Source organism: Bos indicus x Bos taurus, chromosome 13 (assembly GCF_003369695.1).
Source record: "Bos indicus x Bos taurus breed Angus x Brahman F1 hybrid chromosome 13, Bos_hybrid_MaternalHap_v2.0, whole genome shotgun sequence".
In the NCBI taxonomy this organism is placed as follows: domain Eukaryota; kingdom Metazoa; phylum Chordata; class Mammalia; order Artiodactyla; family Bovidae; genus Bos; species Bos indicus x Bos taurus.
The window spans coordinates 30,373,808-30,400,027 of NC_040088.1; the positions used below are offsets into that span (position 1 = coordinate 30,373,808).

The window sequence follows — 26,220 nt, forward strand, 5'->3', positions numbered from 1 at the left end:
GTTCATCAAAAATAAGACTAAAAACTTTAAAATGGGGGGGGTGCAGTATTTAATGTGGTTTGTTTTAAATGACAAAGTCTTCAAAACTTTGTCTTAGGGTAGGAGTGGGGCTATAAATTTTTGAAAGATTTTAAGTGAGTGGTTGAGAACCCAAGACTAGATTAGTGTCCAGCCTGCACCCGAGAGCAGCTTCCTGACCCAAGCATCAGAACTAACCCAGGAACTGACAGGCCTTTCTCTCCCAGGACTGCCCTCGCTGTGGGAAGAGGCAGGAGGAGACCATGGACAACACTTAGCTTCTGAGACCTCCACTCAGAGCATTACTTCCTGAGTCTAGAAGTCTCAGGCTCTGATGGAGCGTAGCAGTGCCAGAGATGATGATGATAATGACCATCCCTGGGCCGGGTGCTTTATGACCATTATTTCATTTACTTCTTTTCAAGTAACTTCCTGCAGCCCACAGAGCTTGTAAGGGTCAAAGCCTAGGTTTGAACCTAGGTCTAAATCCATAGCTTTAGCCAATGTGTATGGAATTGTGTATACATCTCAAATGTTTTCAAAATTGAACAAACAACTGAGCATCATGTAGATTGCACTGCTGCCTCCCTAGCACCACACATTCTGAGATGAGTAACCTGGTCCTGAGTGCCTGGCACTTAGTCAGTTTCCAGTTGGGAGGTGGTTTCTTCTACTCTGAGAAAGTTCAGAGTGTGCTGGTAAGCAACTAGGCAGCCCAGAGGACAGTGAGCAAGGAAGGCTTCTCAGAGTCAGTGCAACCGCTGAAGAGACCAAGGTCCGAAGTTTGGTTCTCATACCCCAGAGGCGCATCCCTTTTAGTATCTGGGAGAATCTTGAACAGCCCTGAGAGAAGATGCGAGGAACAGAAGAGGAAAGTGCCAACCTCACCCTGAAGTAGATGATTGAAAGTGAAAGTGAAGTCGCTCAGTCGTGTCCGACTCTTTGCGACCCTGTGGACTGTGGCTACCACGCTCCTCCGTCCATGGGATTTTCCAGGCAAGAGTACTGCAGTGGGTTGCCATTGCCTTGTCCAGGGGATCTTCCCAACCCAGTCTCTCCCACATTGTAGGCACACGCTTTACCATCTGAGTCACCAGGGAAGTTGAAGTAGATGATTAGGTCCTTGGAAAGAATGGAAGCTTTAGTTAAAGTAGAGAGATGGAGGCAAGGGTATTTATTTTTTTTTTTTTGGCAAGGGTATTTAGACAGTGACTGTTAATCTTAGGTTCAAGCAGAACTAGAACTGCTGAGCCTCTTTTGAGTCCCTGTCTATCAGTGGGGGCCCCAGCCTTGTCCTACCCTGTCTCACTAGCTTTTACAGAACTGTGGGAGCAGAGGGGTGTGGGTTTGCTTCTCTTTTCCCCGGGAACGTCAAGCTCGGGGTTCACTGAAGACCTGGTAGCTCCAGGTGCCGCCAGTATGCAGTGTGCAGGCTGCCCCTTGCTCTGCGTCCGTCTGCTGGTGCTTCCTGGGAGCTTCAGTCGGGGAACGCTGGTGGTAGTAAGGCCAGGCCGCTCCCTGGGTGCCAGCTTTTGCCCCTGCTGTTGCCCTCTCTGTCTGTTGAGCTCCTGCTGTATCAACATGAGGAAGCCGAGCTGTCTGTTATGTAACGGGATTGGTTGCCCCCAAGGATAATCTGTCCCTTGAAGCTCTGCAGGACATCAAAGAATCCATGAGGGGACAGGCCTGCCCCAGGGCTATTGTTGCTCACTTTCTCCTCCTCCTTGGCATCCTTGGCTCCTCCTAGGCTAGGCAGCATCCCTTTGGGCAAATCAAAATAGCTCTTATAATCCTCCAGCTGTGAGCCAAGCTCCTGATGGTTGAGGTCCTTTCAACTCCCATTTCCTCTTACCCCAGGGACACAGATACTCCCCCAGCAATAGCAGCTTCTGGTTATAAAAACTTGTTTTTCAGGGGCCCTCTGATTGTGCAGGGCAGAGGCCCTGTCCTTTTATCGCCAGTCCTGAGTTAAACACTTTACGTACAGTATCTTATTTATCACATCATCTGGGCAACTATTCTGTTCTCTGCCATCATTCTGTAGATGAGGAAGTTGAGAATTCACTACAGTTCTGAGAGTCAGAATTTGAGACTAGGTACCTGACTGGAAATTCCACTGTTCAATCCTGCCTCCTAGAACCTCTTTAAAAGCAGCTTTGGTGTGTGTATATTTTGAGGCAGATGCTGGGTCCCCATCCTGTTAGCTCCACACGAGAGGCCCCCAGGTATTAGCAGCAGTGCTGCCTGTGGGCATCCTTCATAGCCTGACGGCCTTGGCACAGCACACCGCAGCAGGGCCACCTTCTCCTTCAGGTGAGATCACCTGCACGTTGATTCCTCTTATGTCACATTGACACAGCCTCAAACATGGGCAGGCGAGGCAAGACTGGCATGGTGAGGCGCCCATAGGACCAGGGGCCAGGCAACGGTAGGCAGAAGCCACACAAGCAGACAGAGGTTAACATTGGAAAGCGGGGGACCCAAAGCACGCCCCAGGTGGGGCAGCAGGAAAGCACAGGCACCGCGGGGACAGGACAGTCTACACACCAGCACAGGGAAGGGCTCTGATGGGACTCACAAGCATCCTGTTGTCTCTGATCCCTGGGGCCTGGAAGAAGCCCATTCTCAGTGAGCTTTAGGTAAAGGTTGATGAGGATCTAAAGCAAAATGCAAGGGTTACTGAGTTTCTCCCTGACCCATTTTCCAGCTCATTTACTGACCAGACTGGAGGGCTTTCATGATTTTGTCCTTGTTGTTGATACAGCTGTCTGCAGCCCTGTGTTGAGTAATTTCTGAGGCCAAGTCAGATTGGTGAGCAAGAGCCTTCTTATGGCAGACACTTGCCTAGCAGTGGTCTTGATAGCATAGACCCCACTGTTGTCCTCTAAGACTCCCAAGTTAGCCACGGACTTGAGAACACTTAATTGTAGTAGGCGTGGCTGGGGAGAAATATAGGAAGCCTGCAGAGAGTGGAGGGAAAGCTTGTTGGAGAAGGTGGTGCCTTGGGCTGGTTCTTGAAGGTAGATTTAGGGGCACTTTGTAAGCCAGGTGGTAAGTGAGGTGATCACATCTCAGGGTTTGTCTGAAACTCGCCCTGGCACACTGTGGCCTTGTTGAGTATAGGAACTTGGCTGGTGAGGGGAGAGAGGACTGTTGTAGTGAAATCCCCAACTAGAGGGGCATTCGAGACCAGGGCCTGGAGAGAATGCCCAAGGTCTGTCTTGATAAACTAGGGCAGTGGCATATAAGCTCTCAGCCCCTCTTTTCATTTCCACTAGTGAGTCTTCTGTGATTTTACAGAATCAAAGGAAATGGAGACCTCCTTCAGCATTTCTAGGATTCAGAGGCATGGCAGGCCTTAAAACTGCCTGCTGAGTTTAAAATAAATCAATACCATAAAATACTGCAATGAATTTCCTAACTTTAAAGGAATTTCACTTTCAGTTAGAGGTGCCAGGGGAAAGCTGTAACTCAGCCTGCATCGTACACAGGTCAGAATTCTGTATTTTGTTTCTTTGTAAAAGAAAGTGATGTCTGGGGACTCAGGAGGAATGGATTAGAGCCACCCAGGCACACCTTAGGGCATAATGAGGAAGATGAAAATGCTTCTATTTTCCCAGACTGCACAAAGGAGCCAAATGTGGGGCCTGGACAGGTAATCTTATGAATGGTAGATAACCTTGGCTTTTTGTCATTCTGAGACCTGGCCCTGGAGAAGTAGTGGAAAGCAGGCGGGGTATATGGTATATCACGTTGGGTTTTGGTATTAACCTTCTGTTCCAATGGAAGAGTCACAGATGATGTGAGCCAGTTGACTCATTCTGTGTTTACTTCCATCCTTTTGCAAAAAGGAAGCTCTTAAATATCGTGTACAGCACCCTTTTGTGTTTTTCCTTTCTGCTTTTTTCAGACATGTCTAAGACATGTCCTCCCGGAGAGTTCCAGTCTAGGGCAGAGCTAAGGCATGGACAGAAAGAGGGGAGGGCTGTCAGATCTTGGCAGAATGCATGGCCTTTCCAGCCCAGCCCAGCCTTGTACCAGACGTAAGGAGAGCTGGAAGTCACAACCAAAGACTGATTTGTTGTTAGTAACCAGATTGCAGGCTTGGATGTGATGAATGTTTGGATGGAATCGTTTGTTTGTATGGGACAGCAGAAATGAGTGTGAATATACCACACCCAAAACCAAACAACAGGGTGACTTCTACCTTCCCTCCACGAAAAAAAAAAAAAAGAAGAGTTGCTTGGGAGTTTAGGCCAGTTGCCTAACCTGAAATCCAGATGTCACCACTGACGTGATCCAGAGATCATCCTCCGTCCCCCCACCCTGAGCATCTCGGGGCACGGGCACCTACCAGGCGTATCACAGAGAGCCTTCGGAAGCACATCACTCCAGGCTGGTGTTTTGGAAGCCCTGTAGCAGGAGGACAGCAGCCCCCAGAACTCCAGTTTCCCACTTGCTCTTTAGAATTTCACTGAGATGAGATGAAATGCCGTTACGGTAGTAACAGCATAGGCCGACCCAGGTGCATCTTCAGAATCTGCAGCCTCTTTCTGCACGGCCGGTGGAGTTCAGTGGCGGGAACTGGGAGTGTTGGGGCTAAGAAGTTTTCTGCTTAACAGATCCAGAATCTGTCCTGTGACACCTGCCTGCTCCTCCTCCCCGGCCCCCGCCACGGCCCCGCAGGAAGCTTGGATCGAGGCCTGAGAACTAGGAGGGGCTGCCGGGTTCCAATCCGGGCTCTGTCTAATATACTTACCCTAGCGTGGGGCTTTGGACAGGTCACACACAGTGGGTCCTGGATGCCTCATCCAGAAAACTAGTAGTATGAAAGGACCACTCGGCCCAGCTCCGGCATGTTCAGAGGTCCACGGTGGGTGTGGTCCTAGGAGGGGGACTCCAGATTCTGGCATAGTTTCTTCCTTGTGCGTGTGTCTTGAGACTGAGGTGAAGCCCTGTGGCCTCCTGTCAGAGAGGGGGAAGGAAAGCAATTGAACTTCTCCTCAGGCTTCCCAGACCCTGGGAAAAGGGGCTTCCACGCCATAGTAACAGTGAGCGAGAGTCCTTCGGGGGAGTAACAGATCGTGTGAGGCCACTGTGGGACAGGAGGTGGCTCTTAGAAGAGGAAGGGGAAGTTGAGGGCCAGCAGGCACAGGAAAGGGAGAAGTGATGGCACTGGAGACGGGCTTCTGTCTCTTGAGTGGAATTGTAGACATAGCTTTGAACCAGACTAGGAAGTTGCACTTACTTGTTCCACAGGCATGTATTAAGCACCTGCTGTGTGCCTGGCATGGGCCGTGGAGATGAAAATTTCTCCTGGCCTCAGTCCATCTAAACCTTAGACAGCTGAGTCTGGGAGTCCTCACTTATAAAGTGAGGTTGCCAGCACTTGCCCATAGGTTTTTCAGGAGGAGTAAATTGAAAAATTCATGTAAAACTAGCCTAGGGGTGCTGGGCACGCAGTAGGTACCGCACAGCTGTTGAGTCTTGCTGTTCTTTCGTACCAGCTCTTGCTGTGCATAATACAGTAACAGAGAAGTATCTCAGAATGTGTGCAGGTTCTTGTCCCCCCTCTCCGCCCCTGCCCAAAAAAACACTGAAAATGAAACACCTTCTTGGGCTCAAGGTGACCTCCATAGACCCAGGGCCGCCTTCACAGCCTTCATTTGGTGACTGCGTCTTGCTGTATTGTGTTCTTCCTTCTCTTTGTAATCAGCTTCTGATTAGTTGACTGATGGGTCTAGCTCTTCTGGGTCTTTATTTGCATTTTCACTCTGCTGTAATTATGTCTCAAGAACATAGTGTTTTGTTTTTGCATTTACTTTTGCTTTTCAGAGCTGAAAACTTGTGCAGTGTCCTGTCACATGGGTAGGCTGGTTGTTCTGACAAAGAGCATCTTTGTCAGCTCTGGCATCACTTTTTTTCTTTTTTTAATAGTTATACATCGGAATCATGATTGTTGGCTACGAAATTGATTTTGAGAGCCACCCAATTTGTAAATTGGGAAATACTCTGTATTGGGGGTTAAGGAAAGGAATACTGAGGAAGGAGGTGAAGAGAGAAGGTCTGTAGTCTGTTGCCTTCGGGTTTCTAAGTGCAAATACCAGAAGCAGAGGGGTGGCCCTTCCCTTAAGTTCAGCCCTTCAGCTGTCCTGTCACACCTTGGTTTGAACTTTGTATAGGCCTTGGAGTGGAGAAGGGCCCCACCTGCCTTCCACAGATCTCCTTTCTGGAACCCAAGAGAGCCTGAGTCCTTTTTTGCACTTGTTTAACAAATGCTTAAGAAGAGCTTTTGCAGCTTGCTGCTGGTCTTATATGCACTGTGTTTGCTTCTGAATAGCATCAGGCCTGCTGCAGCCTGGAGCCTTTATCATCTGTCAGGCGTGGTGGGGGAGGTGCCAGGGAGCGCCTTCTCTCACCTAAACTTACTGAGCACAGGCTGTTTGCCAGATTCATCCCCTCCCCATTTACTGTCTTGTTAAATCCTCACATGGGCGGCTTCCTAAGTGCTGTGTCCACCCTGCTCCCACAGGGCACATGGCTAGTGCCCGCCAGCTCCAGGCTACAGCTCGGGCATCCATGCCCTTTTCCATCGAGCTTCCAAAGATGTGGCAACACAGTGGTGTCTCGGTGCTCCCAGGAACTCAGGACCATGTGCTGGCTTTTTGTTGAAGAAGTAGTGGCAACAGTAGGATGTGTGACTTCAGGTGGCCCTTGGAGAGAGGAGAGCAGGCAAGGTCTTCTGAGCAGGAGTGTGAGCAAAGACAGACCGCTGGGGATCTGTAGAAGGAGCAGATCTTTGGGTTGGTCCATGCAGAGGCTCAAGTTGGAGAGGAAAGTAACGCCGTCTGCCAAGAGCCTTGAATGTTGGTCTAAGGAGAGTGAACCTCATCCTGCAGAAAAGGTGGCAGTGGTGTGCACTGCTCGGGTTTTGACAGATGAGTCTGTCGCAGAGATAGAGAGGGAGATGAGATGCTGCACCCAAAAGTCCCTGTCTTCAGAAGGTACAAGGCCTGCCCTGTGAGTAGAGACCCTGTGCTCCCGTTTTTGCTTTTGAATCTGATATGCTGATACACCTAGGTTTGAATCACAGCTCTGCCTCTTATCAATGAAGTGCTTTGGGCAAGTCACCTAACTTCTCTAGGCCCCTATTTCCTTATCCATTAAATGATGCCCCTTTAACACTGATGCTTACTGTATACTGTTGGGAGGACTAAATGCACAAGAAACATGAAGAGCCCAGTGCAGTTTCTCGCTCACAGCAGGAGTTCAGTAAGTGGTGGCTGCCTCTGTATAGTTCCTTGTTGTGTTTGTTTTTGCCAAATCTCTCAGGCTAATCATTCGTTTTTGCTTCATTTCTCACTAACAATTTTCATTGCCCTTCTTTTCCCTAAGAGAGTGCCAAGCCTTTAGCAAGTGCCCCTCGTGAGTTCCCCTCGACACACTGGGCTTCAGACTTCTTGCTGTAACCAGAGTCCATATGGTCTCCTTTGGCCCAGACCACTCTGGGTACGACCTGTGCCGTTCACAACCACAAATTGTTCCATCCCCATATGGTGAGCCTCCTCTCCCCTTTAGCTCTGACAGCTCCTTAGACATCTTCCTCCTGGCTAAGGGCCCAAGAGGTGAGGAGAACTCTCTCGGGAGCCCACCCTCTCCCCTGAGCCCTTTCTCTGCTAATCACAGCAGCCACATCTGAACCCCAGTCTCTTTAGGGGCCAATTGAGGCTGTCGGCAGCTTTCATTTCATCCTCGCACTTATTTAATAAGTTGAGGGGGGCGGAATTAGGGTATCTCCCTAGCTGACTGCCAATTACCAGGGCTGTTTCTGGAGACAAAAAAGTTCCCCCTTCGTTTGTCTTGAATGAGTTCCACCTGGACCTGTTCACCACCTGAGCTGGTTTAGGGAGATCCCCAACCCCCAGACCCTGACAGCCCAGTGAATTCTCCAGGCCAAAAAGACTGGGTTTAATTGGATCTGGGTCCTCAGACCCAGGTGGGTGACTGCACGCAGATCCATAGAGACCTCCAAATCGCAGAATCTTAGGTCTTGCCCCATGGTTCTTCTTTTCGTACATTTGGCAAACATATAAATACTAGCAGCATGCTTCAGGGAATGAGAAGGTTTAAGACAGTATTGATCAGGTCAGCAGTGGTCACACCACAAACACTGCTGTAATATGAACGAGTCTCCATGCTACAGTTGCATGGTACTCTTGGCTGCCCTGACTGAATTTGGGACGTTCCTGAGATAAAGATGCCTTGTGTTTGCATCCACACACCATCCTGGCTTTAAGCTCTGCTCACTCCCTGTCTCCCTGTAGCTGTGCCTTTCTGTATATTGGGCCTGCCACTTGCTGCCATGAGAGCATGGGTCCTTGTTCTGCTGCATGGGGCACAGCTTGAGCTCAGCTGACTGACGTGCATAGAGCCCACCTGCTCTTAGTGACATTTGTCCACTGTAAGGGCATCTTGGGTTCCACTTGAAAGCCTGTAGGAGACGGGCCTCACCATCCCACTGCTCTGTGTGGAGGGGCCCCGGTGCAGGAGCTGGAGTCGCCCTCCCACCCTGACCCCCAGCGCACAGTGCCCAGTCCTCCTTTGCCTGAGACGCCCCCATGCTGCCTTCTAGCTAGAGGGTTTCCTCAATGGAGACGGAGCCTACAAAGCTCATCTTGGTTCTCAGTACTCCTTGGGTCCTGGACTCCTCAGACTCTGCGTGTTGAGGATATTTCCCCAGAAAAATTCACATGACTCACATACTCTGAGATGTGTCCTGTGCCTTCAGGAGGGTTTCTGCCCATTCTTGAGGTTAGAAGGACCCCTGGTCCCAAGCCCCTCAGCACGTGGAGAAACTGGGTCCCGAGAAAAGAGTTTGGGGGCGGGCTTGATGAGACTGGGAGCCAGGTTCCCCGCCTGTGCTCTCGCCACCAGGCGGGTCAGTGTCTCAATAGACTGCCACGTGGGGGTACGCTCCTCCGGTTGTGTTCGTGCTGTCACAGCCTGGGTGACAGTCTGCCTTTCGGAGAACTCACGGGGCACTTGCACTGGATGCGCATCAGTAGGCGAGGAGGATGTGAAAATGGGAGGGATGGTTTCTTAGGCAAAGTGAAGGCCTCTGGCTGCACAGGGGCTGCTGCTTAGTTCCGCACGGGGCTGCCCTGTCCCGCCGCCTGTTTCCACAGTCCATGTCCTCCCAGTGTGGAGAATGGGAGGGGCTAGGTATGAACCCACAGCCTCTTGAGCCATGTCAGCTAAGGGGACTTGCTGGACGTTTTTTGGCAGATGGCTGGGCCTAGAAGAAGGCTACAGCGGGACTTTAAGATCTGGGAAATATGCAGAGTTGAGGCCAAGTCTTCCAGTCCTTCTCGTTAACCTTTTACTGTGACTGACTTAGACTGGGGACGTTTTATGAAGCCAGGCTGCTCCAGCTAGCCACAGCCAGGTTTCAGGCTCCATCTCAGTTGACGCAGACTTGTTTGCAGTCTGTGGGCTGTCTTCTTTCCCGTGAGAGCCGGCGTTCTGTGGTGAAGTCAGTAAGAGGGGTAGTCGTGGAGGAGCCTCCTGATTCCGTCGCTGATAGGCTGTTGTTGTGTCAGGAAAACCCTTCGTCCCTGTGTGCCCACTTCTTTCTGAGGGTATGGGGATACCAGACTGGGGGAGCACAGTGTAGCATGGGAGAAAAACAGCACCAGCCAAACCCCAGCTTGTCCCTTTGCAGCCACTGGAGTCTGGAGAGGTGGCCAGCCTCCTGGGGTGGGGTGAGCATCCATCTTTGCACCTGGCTTGCTGGATGTTCAGTCAGAACTCAACCAGAGGCAGGGGTTTCAAAGCCATATTTTTATGTTAAGCTCCTGTCGTGTTGAATGAATGAGTCCATGAAGTTCGTAAATTAATTTTTTATTGCCAAGTGCTAACTCCCAGTTCCTATCAATCACGCAATATTCCAGATCCTTCTGCACTTGGCAACCTGAGAGGCTCCAGGGAAGCACGGAACTGCCCCTTTCCCACAGGAAGCTTGTTTTTAGGGGGTGATGAGAAGATGTGGAGCGTGGTTAGTGGGAGGGTCTCTGGTCATCCTGTGCCTGCTCACCAGAGAACAGAGAAGAGTCCCTGAGGTGGCCGGGCCCCTGGGAATGCTTCCCGGAGGAGGCATGCGCCATCTGAGCTGATAGCAAGGGGCAGGGAAGGAAGCGGTACAACCAGACCTGCGGTTCTTGAGGCCCAAAGGAAGATGGATCCTCAGAGCAGGACAGACGCTGTTGCCTCCAGAGAAGACTGACACGAGGCCAGTTCGTCTTGTCTGGAGTTTTTGCCTGAGTGGATAAGAGATGTTGGTTTGGGGGATGTCTTTGAGGCTTGTTTAGGTTTCTGCTGTGTGTCTCACTGAGCCCATCATTGGGCTTCACACCTGCAAAATAGACGTTTCCACACTGTAAGTTGAGAAAACTGAGACTTGACTGAGCTGGGGTGTAAACTTTAGATCTTTCTACTTTAAAACCCAGGCCCTTGACAGAGCACTGACTGTGCCAGTCTGTAACCTGTGCTCTTTGAATGGCACTCCTGCCACACTGGGGACCTGCTCCTGGGCTTCTGCCTTGTTTTGGTCCCCTGGTCAGGACTCAGAGGCCACAGAGTCCAGCGCCAAGGCCTTCCAGGTTGTCTAAACCTGCTGTGAAGCTCCTGCTGGGTAGGCTTTGGTGCTCTCTGAACTTTCCCTTTCCTTGACACCGTGCCCTTTCTGGGTACCTGGAGACATCGTTATCCCATTTGTAGTGTCTGCTCCATTTTCTTTTACCCTGACGATAGGACCTCGACCTCATATGCTGTGCTATGACGTGTCCACAGTACAGTCGTCCCCGGTTTTGCCCTATGCTGAGCACCAGTATTGGCTTAGCCGAGCCTCAGAGAAGTGATATGCTAGAAAGCTTGGCTCCCTGGCCTCAGTCCCTCTGACAGATTAGACACTAGTCCAGGAGCCGCTGACAGCCCCCCATTCTCCCCCTCGCCCCCCCGCCGCCCCCGCTGGCCAGGGCTGGCATGTTGATATCTTTAATGAAAAGCCAGCTGTCCAGTATGTAAAACAAATGAAAATGACTCCTTTTGAAGCTAATCCTGCTTAGAACGAGAGGCTAGCCCTCTGTGACCCTGAGATTACCTTGCCTCTGAGCTTCCCCAGAATGATATGCTGGAAATGAATAACCTGAGCCTCGATGCGCTTATCCATAAAATGGAGATAATTCCTACAGGGTCCTTTGCCTGAACAAAAGGAAGCTTTGTATAGCAGGCCTTGCACGATGTCTAGTTTTTTCACAAACATCATTAACTGCAGTGCTAAGACCACCAGCTAGGACGTTGGGAGAGCTTAGGTAAGGGTGAATTCTTGGCTTCCCACCCAATGACACCACGATTTGTGTATGCCAGTCAGGTGACTATTTTCTGATAAATACATGAGAGGCAGAGAAGAATAGAGAGAACCAGAGTTTCAATTTGAATCCCAGTCAACCCTTTACATCTTTTTGGTTTTTATTTCAAATCCTAAAAGGTGATTCTGTTAAAGTGCTGCACTCAATATGCCAGCAAGTTTTGGAAAACTCAGCATTGGCTACAGGACTGGAAAAAGTCAGTTTTCTTTCCAGTCCCAAAGAAGGGCAAGGCCAAAGAATGCTCAAACTACTGCACAGTTGCACTCACTTCACACGCTAGCAAAGTGCTCACAGTCCTTCAAGCTAGGCTCCAATAGTACGTGAACCGAGAACTTGCAGATGGATTTAGAAAAGGCAGAGGAACCAGAGATCAAATGCCAACATCTATTGGATCATAGACAAAGCTAGAGAATTCCAGAAAAACATCTACTTCTGCTTCATTGACTACATTAAAGCCTTTGACTATGTAGATCACAACCAACTGTGAAAAATTCTTAAAAAGATGGAAATACCAGACCACCTTACCTGCCTCCTGCGAAGCCTGTATGCAGGTCAAGAAAAAACAATTAGGACTGGACATGGAACAACACACTGGTTCAAAAATTGGAAAGGAGTATGTCAAGGCTGTATACTGTCACCCTGCTTATTAACATATGCAGAGTACATCATGCAAAATGCTGGGCTGGATGAAGCACAAGCTGGAATCAAGATTGCCGGGAGAAATATCAATAACCTCAGATATGCAGATGACACCACCCTTCTGGCAGAAAGCGAAGAGAAACTAAAGAGCCTCTTGATGAAAGTGAAAGAGGAGAGTGAAAAAGCTGGCTTAAAACTCAACATTCATTTGCAGCCAGTTAAGCCGACTGTGCTCTTTTCCCCATAGGGGCCCAGTGTGCAGTGGCTGCAAATAGCAGCCTCCTTGGTAGTGTATGCAACCTGCTGCCTGTACAGGTTGCCCTAAGGGACCTTGGAGACAACTCTTCCTAGTGGGCATTCATGACTGGCCTGCTGTTTCCCAATCTAGACTCCAGACAGGTATGCGCGGTGCCTTTGGAAAGCCCCAGGGCACAATGGCCAGGGTCCACATTGGCCAGGTCATAATGTCCATCCGCACCAAGCTGCAGAACAAGGAACATGTGATTGAAGCCCTCCGCTGGGCCAAGTTCAAGTTCCCTGGCTGCCAGAAGATCCACATCTCTAAGAAGTGGGGATTTACCAAGTTCAACACGGATGAATTTGAGAACATGGTGGCAGAAAAGCGACTCATCCCAGACGGCTGTGGGGTCAAATACATCCCTAATCGTAAAGAATCCCAAAGAATTGATGCCTTTGAACTGAGGTGCTGGAGAACACTCTTGAGAGTCCCTTAAACAGCAAGAAGATCAAACCAGTCAACCCTAAAGGAAATCAGCTCTGAATATTCACTGCAAGGACTGATGCTGAAGCTGAAGCTCCAACGCTTTGGCTACCTGATGGAAGAGCTAACTCATTGGAAAAGACCCTGATGCTGGGGAAGATTAAAGGCAGGAGGAGAAGGGGATGACAGAGGATGAGATGGTTGGGTGGCCTCACCGACTCGATGGACGTGAGTTTGATCGAATTCTGGGAATGGTAGAGGACAGGGAAGCCTGGCGTGCTGCTGTCCATGGGGTCACAAAGAGTTGGACACAACTGAGCAACTGAACAACAACCACCCTTTACCAACCATTTAACCTTTTACAACTTGATATGTAACCTCTTGAGACTAAAATCCCTCATCTGTAGGAGAGCCTTTTTCATGGATAGATGTGTCTGTAGAGTAGAGTATTGTGAGGACTGTGGCTCAGTTGTTCCCCACTCAGCTTAGCAGCACAGAGCAAGGACTCTTGTGTTTCAGATTTCTAGGTCCCTGGACTTCAAAAATCCACCTTTAGGCCTGAGCAGGTTGAAAGGTGCTGAGGATACCTTTGCCACCATCTGCCTGTCCTTGGGGCAAAGGTGTGGCCATGAAAAGCTACCCTCCCCGCTCCACCACCACCCTGCCTGGCCTTATTCTTAAATTTCCGTTATGAAAATACAGTGAGTGAGTGACGTTGCTCAGTCGTGTCCGACTCTTTGCGACCCCATGGACTGTAGCCTACCATGCTCCTCCGTCCATGGGATTTTCCAGGCATGAGTACTGGAGTGGGTTGCCATTTCCTTCAGAGGATCTTCCCGACCCAGGGATTGAACCCGGGTCTTCCGCATTGTAGGCAGATGCTTTACCGTCTGAGCTACCAGGGAAGTCCATTAAACAACTTGAAAACATAGAAAGTTCCCAAATTAAGCTTTGACTCCAGATGAGTTAGAGAGAGAAAGATAACTAATAAGGTAGAGAGCTCCCTCCATGCCCCACTGCTGGGAATCCTCACCCCTCACAGCTGACCCCAGAGGGCAAATAGATTCCCTGTTTGTTAGGAGGGAAAAAGAGGTTTGGGTAATGTAAGTGGCTGAGGTGAAAGTGCCAAGTTAAAGTGTAGCTGTGGCTCCCAGATAGTTTTCAATCCTGTGATTGCCAGACTTACATGTTTTGAAGGACAGTAGAGTTTAAAAGCTGAGAACTGGAGATAGGATATGGAAGACAACTTTTTAAACCACTCCCATTTACTTTTCATTATCATTTCATCAAAGAAGTGACATTTTGACCAACATAGGAAGGCCATACCTTTAGGATAAAGGGTAATCGTCTATTCACCCGGCTGTTCCCAGTCTGTGAGCCGAGGACTAGGGGAGGGAGTTGGCTGTGTGAGCCTGTTCTGTCCCCAGCCCCATGGCTGCCTGCTCCTACCTCTGCTTTCCCCAGCTTTTGTTCTCCAGCCCGCTGATGGCCTTAACGGGAGCAGTTTGGTTCCTCAGCTTCCTCGGACAGACAAGGCAACTGCTTGGCTGGCAGAGAAAGCTGCCAGAAGGCTGCTCACTGCCTGGTTGGCACCACAGCCCCTTTGTGCTCTGGACCCCAGACCCATGCAGAAGAGGTACTTCAGCCAAGCCTTCCACAATTCTTTTCTGAGTGAGTCTGTTTATAGGCGAAGGGATTAAATGGCTTTTAAACTCTACTTAAGCTCTTCTTGTCTCTCTAGGGAGGGATGTTACATGTAATAAAAAGCAGGAGCTTTGGAGTGAGTCAGAGCTAGGCTCAGCCCTTTTCTGCGCCACTTATTAGCCATGCAGATCTTTTCTCTGGACTTTCATTTCCTTGTCTCTGAAACTGGGGCCACGACAGCTCCTACGTAGTATGGTGGTTGAGTGAGAGGAGGCAATAGATGTAAAACATGTGTGTCCAGTGAGTAGGAAGCAGCGTGTAAGAGGATTGACAGCCTTACTAAGTTGTTACCTATGAACGTGGCCTACATTTATATGTCGTAGAACATGCCTGGTACATAATCAGTGCTGACCAAGTGATTGCTGTTACAATCATAGAGAAATAAGGAAGTCGGATGTGCTGAGGGAACTTAGTTCTAGAGCTCACGTAAAAAGGGGAAGAATTTGCCATCACCTTCCTGGGCACCTTCCCCCCAGAAGACATCTCAAATACGGACTGTTAGAGCCACTGACGGAGCTGGCTTGGGAAGCACTAAATGGAGGCTCGTAGTAGAAAGGCTCTGGGCTGTGAGGCTGGAGAAGAGGGGCTGAGGGCTGGTCCTGCTGCTCTGTTGTGGGGCAAGTGGCTCCATCTCTGGGTCTGTTGCCCTGTTAACTCCTCACGGGTGAGCTCATCGGGCAGGTGGGAGACGGGAGTGCAGTGCCGATGGCACCTGACCTGCAGGCCAACCACGTCACCAGTTTTCACTGTGCTCAGAGGGATGGCTTCGCCTACTTGGAGGGCTCTACTATGGTCAGTCAGTGTTCCAATCGAAACGGACAAGGCAAGCCGTGACTGATGCCAAGAATCAGGCAGTCAGGCTGCAGTCCAGGCAGTCAGGGAACGGAGGGGTGGCACCTGCTAGGAGGAATCCCGAGGGCCCACTGGGCTGGGCTCAGACCATTCATTGTTCCGGGAGGGCCTGCTGCTGCTTTACCTCAAACCATGTGGTCTGAGCCCTTCCTACTCCAGGCTGTAGGGAACCCCACCCCCACCCCCACCCCCACCCCCACCCCTGCTGTCTTCCAGGGAGGTTGCAGCCATGGGCTCCCTGGGGAAGGCGCACCTTCTCTTATGGGAGATGGAGAAGAGTGCAAAGCCAGCATCCTCTCTATGGAAGAAAGGGTCGTATTTTTCTTGTCCCTGCCCACTGGGCAGAAGCAGGCAGACCTGTGGATTGTCCTGAGATGTCCTACCAGGAGGGCCAGTGCCAAAGCTGGAGGGAGTATGGAGGAGCCTGTGGAAATGTCAGCCGTGTCCTGGCAAGGGACCCAGTGGCTACAGCAGTCATTAGGCTGGTGTCTCCGGCACTCTCACGAAGTGCTGGGCACATGGTTTGACCTTCTTCAGACACACTCTGTTCTACTAGTTTCTTATGTAAAAGACTTTTGGCTTCTGAATTTCCCTGCCGGCACTGCTTCTCAGCTGCCATGGGCCACCTTCCTGTTGTGACTGACGGTCATCCGTTTGAGGTTGTCCTCAGCTTGGGTCCAGCCAGGGGAGGGAGGAAAGCAGTGTTGAAAAGGACATCACTGATTCCAAAATTATGTCAGCGTGACCGTACCACTTCCCAGGCCTTGTGTCTCACAAGGACTTAATGTCTTACATGGTGAAGTTCCCCCCAAGCCTTCCCTCCCCCATCTTCTGGTTGCTCTGCTTCATCTACGGGTGGCAGCAGGGAGAAGGCACTCTGCCTACTGAGTGAAGCTGGAATTGGGGATGGCTGCAGGACCATCCCAGGATGTGCTTGTGATGATTGTATTTTTCCAAGTCAAAAACTGGCATACAAGACCCACCAGTGGAGGTTTGTTGAGGGGGATTAATAGGCAGGGCAACAGAAGCAGCACAAAAGAAGGCTGGGGCAAAGAGGTCCCAGCTTCTCCTTCCGAGATCAGATAACTTCTCCAGTGCCTTTATCATCCAATCTCACACGACTTCACGCAGGGACCCCAGGTCATGCCTCCCCTGTGCCGTGGAGGAAGGGTCCCACAGTCTAGTCTCTCATCTGAAGGTGTGGAGATTCTCCACCATCCACTGTGTGTGGAGGAGCCCAGAGAAGAGCCTGGGTCTGGGCTCTGGGATCCCTCACTACTCTAGGGACCTCTCCCAGGGACCTTTCTTATTCATCAAAGGACATGGTTTTTCCCATTAAAAAGTACAGTGTGACAACGTGATGTGTACTCAGTATTAAAAATACAGAGGGAGAGAAGAGGAAGAGGAAAATCCACCCGTGACAAGTACATTTTGATGTGTTTTGATGTGTTTTCTTGCCAGATTTCTTATACTTGGAGGTTTTTGGTTTTTACATAGCTATGATCATACTGTATGTCACAGAACTTCAAAGCCTTTTTTTTTCCCAGTTAACCCATGGAAATGCTTCTGCCACACTTTGTTTAGAATGCCACACAGTTTTCTCATTTCCTCTGTAATGTATCATTGAGTAGATGGATCATTTGCTTCAATCTCTCATTTTTGGATTTGCGGTTATTGCTTCAGTTTAAATACTGCTTCTGTGGACATCTTTATTCATAAAGTCTTTTCCATATTTAGTATATTCAGTTAAACTAGATTTCCAGAAGTGGAATCATAGGGTCTAAATACATTTGAAGCTCTGAAAACGTTGCCAAATTGCTTTCTAGAAGGCTTTGTCATACTCTTCCAGGGGTGTGCATGTCCTTGCCGTCATTCGCGGGGCTGGAGGCAGTTAGGATGGTTCAGTGGCCAAGGGCCATGGCCTCGTAAGCCTGACACATTCGTAATTTCTGGTTGGGGACAAATGGCTGGGAGAGGATGGGCTCGGCAAGGAGTCGGGTCCTGCCGTAGGCCAGGTACTTCACACAGTCGTATTCCATTCAAACCTCAAAAAAGAGCCCCCATTTCACAGAAGAGGAAAGGAAGGCTGACCTGGAGAAGTAAATTGTCCAATGTCACCATATCCTGCCGCCTCCAGTGAGGATAGCCAGGCACCTCCCCGGGACCTGAGGATTACAGTGTGCTCTGAGTGTACACGTGTCAGGTAATGGGGGTCGGAGGTGGGGCTGGGACCCACGCCGTGCTGTCGGACTGCAGCAGCTCACGGAGCCTTGAAGCCAGTGGGGGAGTCAAGCACTCTGGGTAAGGCTGGTCTGATTCGGTCATTCAGATGGGCATTTAGAAACTGATGAGACCATGGGTTGCCACGGAACACTACCACCCTGGGTGGCCCGCCTGCCAGGCTTAGACTATGCTTAGCTCTGTTCAGGCTCAGACTGGGAAAGTAGGGCTGGGCAGGGTGGGGACCGCCCAGAGATAATCTCTGCAGGCTGTTGTATTCTAGGCCTCCACTAGAACAGGTTCCTGAAGCATAGGCCACTGGTCTTGCCATTCCCAGATAGCTAGTAACAGTACAGCTAAGCACTGTTGTAAGCTTTCCACATATTAGTTTATTTGGGTTTCATAATACCTGTGATGTGGTACAGTGACCAGACCAAAGAGCCAGAGGACTCAGATTTGCTCACAGTCAAGTGGCAGAGCCTGTGGACTGGCCGCAGTTCTGGCTCCAGCCTCCTTCCTAAGCACGGCAGTGTCCTGAGCACAGGGCCGAGCGGGTGGCTGTGAGATGAACAGCGCCACTGCCTGTGGGACTCTGGCCTTCCTTATGACCTGGGCGGGTAGCCTAGTGCAGGTTCTCAGAGCCCTGAGCCTCACTTTTCTTGTCTCTGAAATGGGATGAGAGGGTTGCTGTGAATGCTCAGGGCAGCCTGATTAGTCACTAGGGAAGGGGGGGTAGGGGGGATGAGGGCATCCTGGCTGCCACGGCTTGGGGACAGATGACTAGGATCCTGTTCATCTTCTCTGAACAGGGTGGGGAAGCCAGGAGAGAGGGACTCAAATTTGTAGCCAGGGCCTCACATGTGGATTTCCAGCCGGAGCCTGCCCCTCAGGCAGTGAGGTGATCTGACGTGTGGTGCTTAGCCTGCATCACAGTTGATCTGGAAAGGTGGGGATAGCGTGTCCGGCACCTGGTGGCTGTAGTGAGGCTGGATTCACCCCTGAGAGTGAAACCAACTCCCCCACCCCGCCCCTGCACAGCTCCTGAATTCATCTGGGTTGGGTGCTGGCACCTAGGGAGGCATCTGGAGCTTGGAGGCACCCACACCCACTGACCCACGTCCACTCCCTGCCTTCTGTCTTTCAGGTTGACCCTCGGGACCCACAGTCTCATCGTGTCTCGCACAGAATTCAGCAGAGGGCACAGGTGGCGGCTTGGCCGGTTGGTGATCTCCTGACAGCCGGGTCTCCAGCAATGTGAAGCTTTCGTTTGGGTTTTCCCCCTCCTCTTACTTTTGCTTTATTTTTTATTTTTTGTCCCCCTGCCTTTGTTTTTTTTTTTTTTAATTTAAATGATTAAGACTTCAGAAGAGCAGGAAGTTATGCTGTGGACAGGCACCACTTTCTTTAAAGAAACTCAATATGGACAAAGCATATGTATAAATTTCATTTTTAATTTTTATAAGGGGTTAGGGAACTATATTGTTTTTGTCCTTTATTTTCCCTGTCTTTTTTCTTTTACCCATCTCTTAGTTCTGCTTATAACACCTCACTTCCCCAGAGAAGGCCTACCCCTCCGTGGAGAATCTGGGGACCTCTCCTGGATCAGGGAGCATGAGGACAGAAGCAGGCCTCTGTGCCGCCTCCCCACCAGGTGCAGGAACTGCTGGACTCCCTGGTGGGCTGCTCCTGGCTGGCCCTTGGGCCTTGGAGATGATCAGAGGCCAAGAACCACCGAGAAGGGGAAGACCAGAGCTTGGCCAGGAGAACTCAAGAAAGAAGATCCCTGTTTGGAGTTTGTCTTCTTTAAGCGGTTGGAAACCCAGAGTCACACCAGGACTTACAGAGGGAATCGTTTCCCTCTACTGCCCTTCATAACCAGGGGTTCTGATGGGGGAGGGCCAGAAGGTGACCATCTCTTACTCCCCGGTAATTGAGCGGCCAGCCCACCCCAGCTCTACAAGCCTACCTTTCTGTCAGTGATCTTCCTCCCAGACGATGATTCCCTGGGAAAAAATGTCGTGCCAAACCTCTGCCTAGGATACAGCAGGGTCTTCAGCTGGCATCTGTCACTCCTGTGAAGTCAGCACCCACCACCTCCTGCCTCCAGGATCATCTTCCCAGATGTGCCCGCCAGATGTCCAGGGTGTCAGAGCCCCCTGAGACCCAGTTGTGACCACTGCCATAAGAACAGGGTGTCCTAAACGGGCTGTTAACTCCTCACAGTGCAGCGTGTGCCCTGTGAGCCAGGCCCCATGCTGTCATATATGGTGACAATGCCAAGCGTCGTCTCCCTCCCCGCAGAGACTTCCTTTTAGGTGCCCACCCTCAGTGTGAACATGTCTGATGGGAAAGGATGGACCTGGCTGAGCGGGTGGACCACAGCCATCAGGTGACCGTGGGCTTGGTGGCCATGACTCCCGACCCCACCTCCAGTGTCTGTCTGTGTAGCCTTTCTTCCGCTCTCCATCAGTGCTCACGCAGCCTCCCTCTTGGGCTTTCGAAGAGGCGTGTCCTCTCCCCTGGCCAGGAGGAGAGCTGTTCCTCTTGCCCCATACCCAGAAGCCCCTTCAGCTGCTCCACAGGCTTCTCACCCCAGAACAGCAAGGCAAGGAAGGGAAAAGGAGTTCTTCTTTTGTGTTTATCTTTGTTGTTTTCTCTAAACCCGTGTAGAATGGATAGGTGGAGATGTTGGAGGGCATTTAAGTTGGTATGTGACCAAGGGGGGCTTCCCCCCAGAGCCACTGTCCTTCCACCCTAGGAGTCTGGAAGAGACCAGCACAGCATCAGCCCAGATTTGCAAACTCAGCAATGTGTTTGCTCACATTCTTTCCGCCTTTTCTCAAGGCTTCTTCCTCCTCCTGGGCAGATGGCTGGCTGTGGTTAGCAGGGTCCGGCAAGGCGGCAGGTGGTGACCAGGCCCCTCTCTCCCCTGGGGATGCGCTGAGCTGCAGCTGGAAGAGCGCAGCCCCTGATTGCAGTTGGTCCCCTTCTCTGCCCCACCTCCCTGCCCTCCCCTGGGGGCAGCTGTCTGTCCACGAGCACATGGGGAAGCAGTCCCTGGACTTGGCGCCCCCACCTCTCCCTGGCCACAGCCCGCACTCTGAAATCCTAGCGAGGGTTCAAGTCTAACAGGATATTTACCTTTTGCTTATCTTTCCCCTCTCCCCTCCCCAGGTGTCTTAGCTCTGAGTAAGGTCCCAGGTGGCCATACCTTTTGGGCGAGGTGGGTGGCCTCGGTCAGGTAGCAGCGTCCACGTACCTTGGTCTTGCAGGACTCCCAGCCCATCCTCGCTTGGTGGCAGGACCTCCTTCCCTAGCTCCTGAGGCCCAGCTTGTCAGCCCCAAGTGCCTGTCTCTTCCCCTCCCCTGCTCTCCACTTCGTCTGCCTCAGGCACCCAGCAGCCAGTGGAAGGCAGCCTGAAGTCAAGGCTGGCTCTGCCTGGGTAGCTAGCTGCCTGTGGCTCAGCCACTCTGCATCTCTTCTCGCTGGGGTCAGCCACCTGTCCCTTCCTGCCTTTTCACCTGGGTCTCGGGCCTGGCAGCTGCCCTGGGGCACATCATCTCAGCACCACCAATTTATTAGTTCTGTGCAAGTTGTAGAAATCTCTAGTCCTTAAAATAACTGTCGGTTATTCTCCTGGGATCTGTGGAAAGGAGAGTCTTTGGAGGGAGGATCTGAGCTTCATTCTCCCTCAGTGAGAGGAATCAACAAGACAGATCATAGTGCCTTATTCCATTGCCCTCTCCGCCAGACCGTCTGGCTTAGTACATGGCTTCTGTCTCCCTGTCTGTGTCCATCTGTCCTTTAAACTCACTCCCCCATACACATAGCCACGTGGGAGGATGGCTTCCCCGCGACCTCCCCATCCCTTCCTCAGCTGTAGCCAGCCAAGTGTCCCCACCCACCACAGGGCACCACTAGCAGCTTCGCTGAGGACAGAGCTGTGCTGCAGACGGGTGTGCGCTCTGCTCTACTCCCCAGCAGATCCCCACCTCTTCCCTCCAGCCAGAAGGATGCACGTCTCTTTCTTCTAGGCCTTCAAGGCCAGCTCCATCTGACCCCCTCCTGGGCACAGGGACTAAGGCCGTGGACCTTAGCCTCCTCTCATCCAGAGGCAATGGGTCAAAAGTGGAATTCTTCCCCCTAACCCACTGTGATCCATGCCCCCCATGGCTGCCTTTCTGAGGGAGTGTATTCAATGTTTACTTAAGAAATACCCTGTTTACAGCTGGAGGAGAAGCTTGCCCATTGCTGGGTAGAGATCTGACTCTACGGCTCCTGGCCTCCTTTGTGGCACTGCCCATGGTGACCCCAGAGCGAGTGAAGGCAGGGGGCCAGGGCTGGGGCACAGGCCCCACAAGCCCTCTGCCCCTGACCCTGCGGTGCTAAGACCACTTGCCACCTTCCTCACAGCCTTCATTCCCTGCCTCTCATTCCCTTCCTCCAAGATCTCTCTCCTTAACATATCAGTTATTTCCTAGAAAACCAGTGTTTGGAGCAATAAGATTTTTTTTTTTTTGCTTGAGTCCTTTTCTAAAAAAAGGAAAAGAGCAGACATTGTGGGAATCTTCTTTCTTTTTCTGGTGTTGCTGTTTACCTTTTTAGAAAACAGCTCTAACTTGGATGGATATCTGGGTTTCAGCCTCAGGTTATCCTTAGGAAGCTTGGAGAGGTAGGATCAAGCCTCCACCCCCTAACTCTCTGCTCCTGCCGCCCAGGCTCCCAGCCCTGCCCACCAAATGCGCGCCCACCTTACTCCTCTGTGCCGACCTCTCCCTGCCTGTCTTGGCTCTGCCTCTAAGTGGGACTTTTAGGTTCTTGCCCCTTCCCCATCCTGAGCCTGGGCAGGGGGCCCAGCCGCTGGAGTCTCCAAGACCTGGTAACCTGAGAAGAGCTGAGTTGTGCGGCTCCAGGCTCCAGACCCCCGGCTTGGGGCTGAGGCGCAGCCTTAGGAACAGTGTGGGCCATTTCCGATCCTGCCCTGCCAGGCTTCAATGGCCAGGCCATCTGGAGAGAAGGCACTGGGAGTGGAGCACCAGGATGTGTCGTGAGGTTGGCTAATGTCAGCACACACAGTCAAGGGCTGAGTCCGCTGCCAGTGGCTCCCGGAGTCCCTAAGATTGGGGGGTAAACAGGAAGGAGACCCCTGCATCTTTTTCCCTGAGAGGCTTCAGGAGGAAGGGAGTCCATTTAGGGACATTTTAAAGAAGTCTTTGTTCTCCAGGTGCCTCTTTCCATCAGAGCAGGGAGGATGTTGGAGTGATTTACACTCGTGTGGGGCCAGCTTGGGTGCAAGGGAGGTTTTAACCCAGGCACAAGGTTAGTTTCAAAGACTAGTTAATCTGTTTTCTTTGTTTTCTTTTTTTTGCACAGAAGCTGGTAATCTAGGACCTACGTGTGAACAACTTTATATATGAATATTTTTTGTACTTGGTTTACTTGGGTTGGTATGATACATTATATTTAAGTTCCTTGAACACTGTGGATCCCCCTAATGTGTATGAATGACTGAGGCTTTGTAAATTAAGGGACGTTTGTGTGAATAAAGTTATTTGATGGGGTCAAAGAAGCCATATGTGATTTGAAACGGAGTGCCTTGTGGTTTTGTCGTCTCCTGTGCAGAGGAACTTGTGTGGGTCCTGGTGGGTGAGCAGCAAGAGAAAAGGATTCTCTGCTGCTTGGTGAGAAAATGCCTCGTGGCCTTGAGTGGGCTTCTCCCCCTCCACACCTGGGGCCAGAAGCCACCCCAGGCTTGCTGTTCTCTCCCCAGGGGTCCAAGGCCTAGCCAGCTTTGCCAGCTGCCCAGACAGCCAGAGACCCTTCCTTCCAGCCCCAGCTCTGTGCTTCCGCAAGTTCTGCCCCTAGGGACTTTTAGCGTAGAAATGAGAGGAGTCTCCCAACCCTGGCTACAAGGGGAAGAGGACTTTCTTGGGAAGCTCAGCCGGGAGGTGGCCGTTTAGAGGAGCAGGGTGGAACAGCCATGTGGGGGTAGCAGCCCTGTGCGGAGAGCATCGGTTGGCCTTGGAGGTTCTGGGGAAGGGAAGAATGAGCATACAGCCCATCGCCTTCTGCCTGGCCAGCACAGAGCACGTTCCATGAAGAGTGAGGACTGGCATTAAAACTCAGATGCTTGGTTACCTGCATGGTGTTTGTGCCCCTCTGCTGAGGAGAACACTAAAGCCCAGAGAAATCCAGGCTGCGGGGTGAACACTTGGTGAACAGGAAAAGCCACGTGCCACGAGTCGCTGGGACAGGTGTCAGCCGGGCTGCATGTCCCTTCCTCTTCAGTGACGGTGGTGATCGCTACCTTCAGAGCAGCTGAGGGCTCCATAAGAACGTAGTCCTGGGCCTGGCATTTAGAAGGCTCTCAAAAAATGGGTCTCTAGTTTCCTTTTCCCAAAGGGACAGAGTTGGGATTCTCTGGGAGTCTGCTGAACTCCGGACCCTCACTCCTGGTACTGCACAGCGTCTGTAAAGCTTAAAAATCAGGAAAGAATTGGTGTTTGACATGGGACCTACCACTCAGACTTTTCCTGAGGAGATCTGGTAAGCCCAGGAGTCCTAGAGCTGCAGGAGGACAGAGTCAGGACTCTGGAATGTGGGTTTAGAGGAAAAGATAAGACAGGCTCCCCGCCTAATCTGAAAGTGAGCGGGCTGCATTCCAGGCTCAAGCCTTGGTGTCCAGCAGCTGCTGGGGATGAAGCTTCTAGCAAAGGACACTTCTGTGCTTAACCTGGAGCTTGAAGAACAACCCGCAAGCATTCTGGTTTTTTTGTTTTTAAATAACTACTGAGATATTTCACCCTTTTGAAGGGTACACGGCTGTGGTTTTTAGTATATTGAGTTATGCAGCCATCACCTCTTAATTCCAGAACATTTTTATCACCTCAAAAAAGAAACCCATGCCCACCTGCTGTCATCCCTTCCCAAACACGCTCCTCACACCGGCCCCCCCACACACACACACCCCGCTCTGGACCTAGGCAACCACTGATCTGCCTTTGTGTCTGTATTTGCCTCTTTGGATATTCCATATAAATGGGATCACATAGTAGGTGGCCCTTTGTGTCTGGCTTCTTTCACTTCATAATGTTTTCAAGGCTCATCCCTGTTATTTACATATACCAGGGTGTCCTTCCTCTTTATTGCTCAATAGTATTCCATTGTATGGAAATACCACATCTTAGATTTTATCTATCCACTCACCAATTGGTTGACGTTTGGATTGTTTCCAGTATCTTGGCTATTACACATAAGGCCACAATGAAGATTCGTGTACAGGTGTTTACGAGGACCTGTGTTCTAATGCTCTTGGGCACATACATACCCGGCAGTAGACTGCATCCAGTGGTAACAGCAGCTTTTGGGGATCTGCCAAGCTGGTCTCCACAAGGATATACCAACACAACACTGTAAACCAATTTTTTAAAAAAGAGGGGGCACCATTTTACATTCCCACCAGCGATATCAGAGGGTTTCACTTTCTCCACTTCCTTTCCCACACTTGTTACTGTCTTTTTTTGCAGTCGTCCTCTTGGGTGTTAAGAGATGTCTACACCCCTATACCGCTAATGGTGGACAAGGGAGAACAGTGAATAGCTACTTTAGATTCCCTGCTGCTGCTAAGTCGCTTCAGTCGTGTCCGACTCTGTGCGACCCCAGAGATGGCAGCCCACCAGGCTCCGCTGTCCCTGGGATTCTCCAGGCAAGAACACTGGAGTGGATTGCCATTTCCTTCTCCAATGCATGAAAGTGAAAAAATAAAGAAGTCGCTCAGTCGTGTCCGACTCCTAGCGACCCATGGGCTGCAGCCCACCAGGCCCCTTCGTCCATGGGATTTTCCAGGCAAGAGTGCTGGAGTGGGTTGCCATTGCCTTCTCCGTTTCAGATTCCCATCCAGTCACTACTCCAGCAGGCATGGGGGGCAGAGTTCAGAGAACACAAACTGGCTCTGCTGTTTGTTGGCTCCTTGACCCTGAGGCAGATCACCTTTCTGACTTGATTTTCTCTTCTGCAAAGTAGTAAACATCCCCTTCGTGTGAGAGTTGGCAAGTCTGAACATTTTCATGGTGGGCACTCCAGAGCATTTCTTTCCCCATCTCCCAGGCACTGTGGGTTCATTAGAACTGGGATCAAAGTGGAGGGGCTTTGAGAGGCTCACTGTGTCGGGTGTGGGTGTGGGTGTGAGTGCTGAACCTGGGCACACCACTGAGACATGGGGTCTCTGGAGAGGGGGATCTGGGCGCCCTTCCCCCAGGTAAGGAGAGGTCACACATCCAGGCCTGCACTCCCCATCCCCTCCTGCCCTGCTTCCACATGTCCCTCCAATTCCAGCCTCTGGCTCAGTCATTCGGTAAATAGCTGCTCCAGCCACCAGCACGTTGCTTGTGAACCAAGTGGGGCCTGTGGGCTCCACATCCAGGGGAGGAAGGACTCAGAGAAGACAGGTGCGTCGTGGCATGCCTGGCCTGAGGCAGATGGACATTCAGCTACAGGGTGGTTGTGGTGGAGACGTGCTGGACGAGGTAAGGCCTGATGCCACACTTGGTCCAACCTGTGGTCTGACCTGAGCCCCCAGCTCTCTCCAGGCCACACTGCAGTCCCCAGCCCACAGTGCCCTGACAGGCTGCAGTGGGCAC

At 51.2% G+C, this 26,220-nt stretch overlaps 2 protein-coding genes and 1 non-coding gene across 3 annotated transcripts in view; all 3 read left to right on the forward strand.

The window, feature by feature from the left end:
* The window catches only part of STK35 (serine/threonine kinase 35), a 43,782-nt gene extending 20,614 nt beyond the window's left edge, over window positions 1–23,168 (forward strand). The window contains exon 4 of the mRNA XM_027559276.1: window positions 18,725–23,168. The gene's annotated coding sequence lies outside the window, so the exon portion shown is untranslated. The remainder of the gene's footprint in view (window positions 1–18,724) is intronic.
* LOC113903795 lies at window positions 12,292–12,426 on the forward strand. The gene has a single exon (XR_003514328.1). It is a non-coding gene; the product is annotated as a small nucleolar RNA SNORA70 (small nucleolar RNA).
* Window positions 12,454–12,832, forward strand: LOC113903313 (60S ribosomal protein L10-like). Its single transcript, XM_027559278.1, has one exon. It carries the CDS (start codon window positions 12,485–12,487, stop codon window positions 12,815–12,817), a length of 333 nt encoding a protein of 110 aa, XP_027415079.1. The 5' UTR covers window positions 12,454–12,484; the 3' UTR covers window positions 12,818–12,832.
* Window positions 23,169–26,220: the final 3,052 nt, after the last annotated feature.

Coding starts and splice junctions, on each gene's coding strand:
- LOC113903313 (XM_027559278.1), top strand. CDS start 12,485: ATGCGCGGTGCCTTTGGAAAGCCCCAGGGCACAATGGCCAGGGTCCAC.